This window comes from Terrapene carolina, unplaced genomic scaffold (assembly GCF_002925995.2).
Source record: "Terrapene carolina triunguis isolate 2854851 unplaced genomic scaffold, T_m_triunguis-2.0 Scaffold23, whole genome shotgun sequence".
NCBI classification, from domain to species: Eukaryota; Metazoa; Chordata; order Testudines; family Emydidae; genus Terrapene; species Terrapene triunguis.
Genome location: NW_020664374.1, coordinates 23,089,348 through 23,096,644, shown reverse-complemented (window position 1 = coordinate 23,096,644; position 7,297 = coordinate 23,089,348). Strand labels below are relative to the sequence as shown.

Genomic DNA, 7,297 nt, shown 5'->3' with positions numbered 1-7,297 from the left:
AGTGCAGTGTATTAAGCGGTTTATCATCTCATAGTCAGCTATTGAGAGAAACAAGGCGAACACTTTGCAATAGAGCCTGCTCTCCTTTGACACCCTCAGGTACTTACATATTCCACTGTGCTATGAATAATAGAGGAAGAATAGAGCACTAATTCCCTCATCAAAGAATGCCTTGTCTGCTGCTTTGCTCAACAACACCATTCTGATCAAAAGAAAAGCAATAAAGCTTAGCATAACAAAACGAAACCTACTTATTAGCTTAGTGGTTAAATTAATGCAGAGCCGCTGCTATTCAAAACCAAGGTTTGAAAACAGCCTCCAATAACCTGATAATGCTGCCTTCGGGATGAAGGAATTTTAATCTGAAATTTGAAGCTGGCACAGATGAGTTAATCTATTAAACTGCTATAAGGAGAATTCACCACGAACTGTTCAATTAAGAAATATTTAAGGTGCTCTACAGAAGATAGACAAATAGAGCAAAAGGGAAGATGGGCTGAAGTTTGGAATTAGCAAAGTGCATTTTGCAGTGAAAAAGGGAATTTTGGCACAGGACCAAATGGATTTGCCGTATGAATTTGTTTTTAATAACACATAAATGCCCTATGTGAAGTCTGGCTTCTTAGTTTATGTATCAACATTGCTCTCCCCAAACTGGAAACAAAAAAAAAAAAAAAAAAAAGAAAAGAGAAAAGAGAAAAAAATATGTTTAACTGTAGTAGATTTGGGGGCTGCAGCAGGGAGAGGTACAAGGGAGAACGTGGAATAATTCAGCCTAGATCAGTTTCAAAATACAAGCCTGTGAACTTCAACCTTTCTCAAATTATTTACAGCACTAAATCAACTATAGCCATTTCCTATATACATAGAATATTGACAAAAATATAGAAAGATGATTTTGCATTTCCCAGCCTTTCTCCAGGGCCAAAAATAGACAAATTGCTTAGGGCTTATTAGTAAGGAAAAAGGCAGTTGTTCCTTGCCAGGAATTCAACTCTGATCTGAGACGAAGCAAAAATTGCCTGAAATTGGGAAAAGCATTCACTTCCGATTCCCCATCTGATTGTGGCTGGCTACAGTTGCTGTAGAGGGGATTTTGTCTTTTCTGTGTCATAAAAACAGGGTTTAATCCTTCTTTTCTGTGTGATGGAAGTACAACTTTACTGGAGTTACAAAAATGGATACTATATATTGCTGCACTCTTCACAATTATTCCACAACCTTCATTTAATTTAAAACTCCCTAACCTAGTAAACTAACAGGCTATTCAACAATGATTATACAGAGACATACAAATGCTAGAGTAACCGTTTTATTTGTATATAATACTTACATGTCTTGAAGAATGTAATCCTTTTACTTTTCTAAAAATTCTACCCAGTCTCATTGGTCAAGTTAAATAATAATTTGATTGGATACAGTGAAAATCTCAAATATACAGGAAATTAAAAAAAAAGACAGGTTATTGATTATTGTATCTTTCAATGGTCTCTAACTTGATTGTTTCATTTAGACAGCAGACCTTATTTTAGACCCTACACCTGAGAAATTATCTGTTATAATGATCTGACTAAATATGCTGAATGAATGCACAAGTAGCACTGCTCGATGCATCCAGATGTATGGGATAACATTGACCCCAAACTGGTAACTGTTGACAAGCACACTCATTTACTTTAGTAGGACTACTTGTGCGAATAAAACTTGCAGGAGTTAGCCCCATGTACGAGAAAGCAAATGTATACTTAGACATACACAACATCACTAGCTACATAACAGTGTTACCCAGAGCACTCTCTGGTGAAATTTTATAAACAAATATGATATAAACACATACACTCAATCACACACAATGCCCTTTGATATCTAGTGGGTTTGTGCTGGTACTCTCACTATTTTCTAGATTCAAGCCTTTTTCTTAGTTTTCATTGAACCAAACTGACCTTTTAAAAGCTGAGATGCATATACCTCTGTAAATTGTACTGTGAATTTAAAGGAATGGACTCTAATACACTGCAATAAAACGCCCGCTGCTGGCCAGTGTCAGCTGATTTGGGCTGTGGGGCTGTAGGATTCCAGTGTAGATGTTCAGGCTCAGTAAGGAACACTGAGCTGTTCCCCGGGACCCTCTCCCCTGTTGTGTCCGGTATATACAACAGATCCAGTCAAATTTTCTTTCACTAGAAAACTTTTATTTTTTTCCGTCAAGCAGTATGACACTTTACATTTTATACTGTTACATATTTTTAAAAGCATTTTATAGTCTTGAATTAACAAATACATGACACTGTAAACTTAACATAGACTGTAATACTTATTGAAAAGTACAAACAACCTTAAATTTTTCCTCCTCCTACACAAAAGAACTAACCATTTTTATTATAATTTCTTGTCATTTCTGTTTGTCATTTTACTGGCAGTAAACAGGCAATAAGATTTGTTTATAAAACCATTAAAACTTTAGTATGGCCATAATCACTTTTATCACAAAACACTAACTTTTATTTTTTGGCTACACTGCATTGTACCCACATTTTTGTCACTGATTGTTTATATCATCTGATTTTTGTGTGGAATAAAGATAGATATCTGTGCGCTTGCTCCGTGTAGCTGGTGAGCTGACTGCATATTTATTTCTTTAGAATAGCAAGACTTTACTTATGTTTAAGTACAAAGAAAGTACATCTAAAACAGAAAAAAATATGGTTCTCTGTTTTTGGTAACTACAGGTTATAAAACTGCCATCCCTTGTTCAGTACCTTTATATATAAATCTTAAAAGTAAAGCCCCCTTCAGAAGAAGGTATTAGGACATTAGGAGGCTTTTAGGTTTAGTATTGTTTTTAATTGGTATGTTTACGATAGGAAAGTAGATAAACTATGAAAAGGCAAAACATTAGTGCTCCTACTGAGACCTCTACTAACCTCTTTTCCTGAGAGCACCTCTACTAAATACCCTGGAGCAAAGTCTAGGATCACTTACATTCCAGCAACTCTCACTGGGAATTATTCAATTAAAGCAGCAATTCCCCCACCCCCTTTTCCCTCATAGCTCTAGATACAACACAATATATATATATACAAAATCAACTATTTAGGTGGTCCAGTAAATCACTATATTCTGTTTTTATCTTTACTTTTTTTTTCTCCATTGAAAAACCAAGCTGATTAAAACACATCTGTCTTTTATGTATGTTGAAATCAGAGTATTATTGTTTAAAATGGGAAAGCCAGAGGAGAAAAAAGATTATTGTTTCTGAAGGACAACAAACCTCTCTTCTCCCACCATTTTCACTTAATCATTGTCTTTCATTACTGGGATCTCCCACAGATTTTACTATACTGAAAGTCTGAAAGAGTTTGCTGAGGTTTACTTCAGAATAGCCACTCATGGACAGAAATTTGTCTACTGTGTTCTTCAACTTTCTGTAAACCTCTGTCTCATTTATGGTCAGCTTCCTCTTCATGCTTTCTAAAAACAAAAGAGAAGGATTAAAAGATCAAAAAGGGAAACACTTTTTCATTAATCTTTTAAAATAAGATAAGGTTAACTGCTGCCGGAGACACAAAACAAATTTTACTGCAATAGCTTCAGACTTTTTCTGTGTTCTCATCCCCCACTTACCTTTTCCAACACAATATTTTACCCACATGTTTAGGAGGGATGTCAAAATTGTAACTCACAAAGACACTGAATCTAGTTCAACAAGGAATTAGTCAGACCATCTGTCATACCACAACTGAACTGGCGCAGCACCTCCTGTCAGTAACTGACAGGAAGTGCTGCTTGGCCAGAAATGCTGCCCAAGTGGAGGGAGAAAGTGGAGGTTGATTAGACACAACATCAGAGAAAACCAGGTGTGTGTTGTCATTGACAAATGATTATTAAAAAAACTGGGATCATGAAACTTATCACATAGAGTAGGCAGCATGTCTAGTGGTTGGAAAAGGGGATCAGGCATCTGGAGACCCAGCATGAAATTCTGGCCCTAGTGAAGTCAATGGATTTTTGCCATTGAAGTCAATGGCACCATGATTTCATCCCTTGTTCTTATTCCTATCTGTATCACTGAAATACCTTGGTCTGGTCTACCTCTCTGTTCCCAGGTCTCCTCATCTGGAAAATGGGAATATTAATACTTATCTATCATTGTAATGCACTTCAAGATCTTTGATGAAAGGCATTAAGTGCACACTATTAACAAAGGAGGAACTCCTCATGACCGCAACTTCCTACCCTAACATGTAAGTAAGATGAGCCTATTGTCTTGGACAATAGGCCTTATTTGGAAGACATCAGATTCTCTTGATGTACCAATGAATAGGCCATTCCAAAGTATTTGGTTGGCATGATATCTCTGACAAAACACATAATATTTGTTTTTTAAACACTTCATGAATTCAGTGGCAAAGCCACTTTCTTTTTTAAATTTAGTTTTATAACAATATAGAAAAAATAAACAAGCCCCCTTATCTTTGAGTGCCTTATCAAAATGACAAACATAATCTAAGAGTAAAATCAGCAGATATTCCACATGCCAACAATAAAACACCTGGTAAAGATCAAGTCCAACAATGCTCCTCTTTCCAAACCGGTTCCAATCATACCCCTCCCTCTTCATAAGCCCAGGTAAATAGATAAGCCTCATAGTGTGCTTGGAAGGTCAACCAATTCAGACATTTTTGGACTAGTGGACACGCAGGAAGTGGTTTCAAAGTTGAGGGTCCCTCCCTCTTTTATACTGGAGGAGCTCCAGCTGAAGCCCCTCTGCCGATCAAAACGGTGACAGTACAGCACAGGGAGATACGCAATCTCTCGAAGCAGCTCTCAAGACATTTTGGCATAGCATAAGCATGTATCCTGCAAGTGTCCCACACAGTTTTCCTATTACACATTATTCTTGACCTGCTACAACCTGTCTCATTCCTTGCTGTCCTCTGAGCAGAGACTGAAGCATTTCATTACATTATTTATATTACAAAAATGCCCCAAAGTACATATTCCATGTAAAAAACCGTAAGAATAACAATTCTTTCTTAACTAGTCAGTACTACACTTTGTGGTTTGTTAGAATAACATAAATCTTTAGGGCAGTGAGCATTTCCCAGGAGCAATGAGAGCCACATGTTTTTTGGGACTCGGTGACTTTTCCAGTCCACCCATGTAGGGTCAGGCTAAAAAAATTAAGGTGGAGAGATGAACACATCCCATTGATCTAGCTTGTGTCCTATCCCTGGGAATGAAGAAGGACCCATATACTGTATGAGGACCTGGGAGAAAAACATTAGATAGGAGGGACAGAAAGTACTGGGGGAAAACAATCACAAATCTGGAATTTTATAAACATGTTATAAAACATCTTTGACCTTTGCAAGATTTTTCAAGGTAAGTTCACTACCTAATAATTTGATACAATATACTTAGCTTCAGGTATTATTGTTGGTTCCTCAATTCATACACTTAGCGTTTCACATTTATTTACTCAGCAACTTCCACTGAAGCCAATCTTTGCACATATTAATGCAAATTTCTTTTGTTTTAAAATTATGATAGTTAAACAGGATTAAAAGTGTACATCAAATTTTAGGTACTTTACAAACAACTCTAATGAGGAAGGGTTTGGTCTCCAAAGGATTACATTTATGCTTAATTTTAAGTATGTGAGAATTTACGTGCCCAACTTTACCCACACGTATAAGTGTTTGCAGGATCAGATCCTAAGTCATTAATATATGGCGTCTACTTGAATATAACATAGCTGAATTACTATTTGTCACTATTCAGTCAATAATCAAATTACTTTTTTCTACTGGTAAAAGATAACTTAAAATTCAGCCTAAAGAGAATGAAAAACCAGATTAAAGATTCTGTATTTTAATCAGATTTGAGTCACTATAGCATAAACACATGTAATTAACCTGGAAACACTTTAAATATTGGGTCTAATTAAACATAACTGTGAAAAGATGCATTAAATCCTGTAGTAACTCAGTATATTGTCAAACAAAAATTAAACTAACCATAATCCTCAAGACACTAAGCAGTTCATATATTGCTAAAGTGTAAGAGATATTAAAGGATTTTATTTGCAACTGCTCATGTCCTGGCAAAACTGAGGAAACTTGTGCTTACTGTACCAACAACTGTATCATGAAGTGTCTAAACTTGAAGTTCAAAATTAGGCTAAAATAGTTTTAAAGCTTCACAGAGTCCAGGAGAGACCAAGGTGAAGTGTATCAATGTACAGAAACAGCTGCTACATATGGAAAGAGCAGGAAGACACATTAATCAGGAAAAGAACAACTAAACTGAAACAATAAAGCAATGCTGAAGTGAAGAACAAAAAACAGACACACACATCACTCAAAATCTGTCTCAAGCCATTCCACTAGCAGAGTTTCTAGCTTTTGTTCACTAGATCTAAACATTCATTGTTCACGGTAACCCTTCTGAAAATTTACATTAATTACTTTAAAGAGATTGCTAGATGGAATTTTTTTTTTTAAGGGAGGGAAACGTGGAATGGGAAAGGAGAAATAAAAGTGGCTGCATTAAATTAGTGGGCGGATAATTTTAAGTCTTAATTATAAAATACGTTATACCGCTAAATTCAGACTGCAGTTCTATCTGCAGTACAGCAATACTATGCATTTGAATGACACAAGTGCATCTGATGACTGGGGAGAACAGATTTAAAGAACTGTAGTAATACAGTGCAGGGGAAGATGAGAGAGGACACAGCTCCTGATGTGTTTACCTCCTCTGCTGATGGGATATTGACTTTTCCCACCAGGTTGGTTAGAAAGGGGACTATTTACGCTGCCACACAGCAGAGTAAGAATGACAACCAGCATCACTCTGTGCTCCTCTTAGTAAAAGACAACTGTGACCACCGTATATCACACAGTCAGTCAATACTTTCAAGTTACCATACCATCCAACTTAAAGATGCATATAAAAGCTCACATTTTCTTCCTAAATGAGAATTTAATCAATAAAGAACTTAAGGCCCTCTGAGAACAAAGCTATAAACATCTAATGGAATTGCTTTTCAACACTCGGGCACAAGTATGAAAATAGTTTAATACCTAATACTATCACTTATTTTTTATCTTAATGTCCATACACAATGGCAAGTTTTCATTTACAATTGTTAATATTTGCGAAAATTTAATATAAATGAATATAATGTACAAAAAGCGTCAGTGTTTTATATAACGATAAAGGAAGAAATTTAAAGTTTTTAAAATAGATTTTAAAAATGGAAATTAAGATGTGATTTTGATCTTGCAAAACA

The 7,297-nt window shown here is 35.8% G+C and overlaps 1 protein-coding gene across 1 annotated transcript in view; it reads right to left on the bottom strand.

Moving 5' to 3' along the window:
* Positions 1–2,205: 2,205 nt before the first annotated feature.
* LOC113406259 (DNA polymerase alpha catalytic subunit-like) overlaps positions 2,206–7,297 on the bottom strand; it is a 350,159-nt gene continuing 345,067 nt past the window's right edge. Inside the window, exon 37 of the mRNA XM_026649907.1 lies at positions 2,206–3,471. Within this exon, the coding sequence (XP_026505692.1) occupies positions 3,299–3,471 (173 nt within the window). The 3' untranslated portion in view covers positions 2,206–3,298. The remainder of the gene's footprint in view (positions 3,472–7,297) is intronic.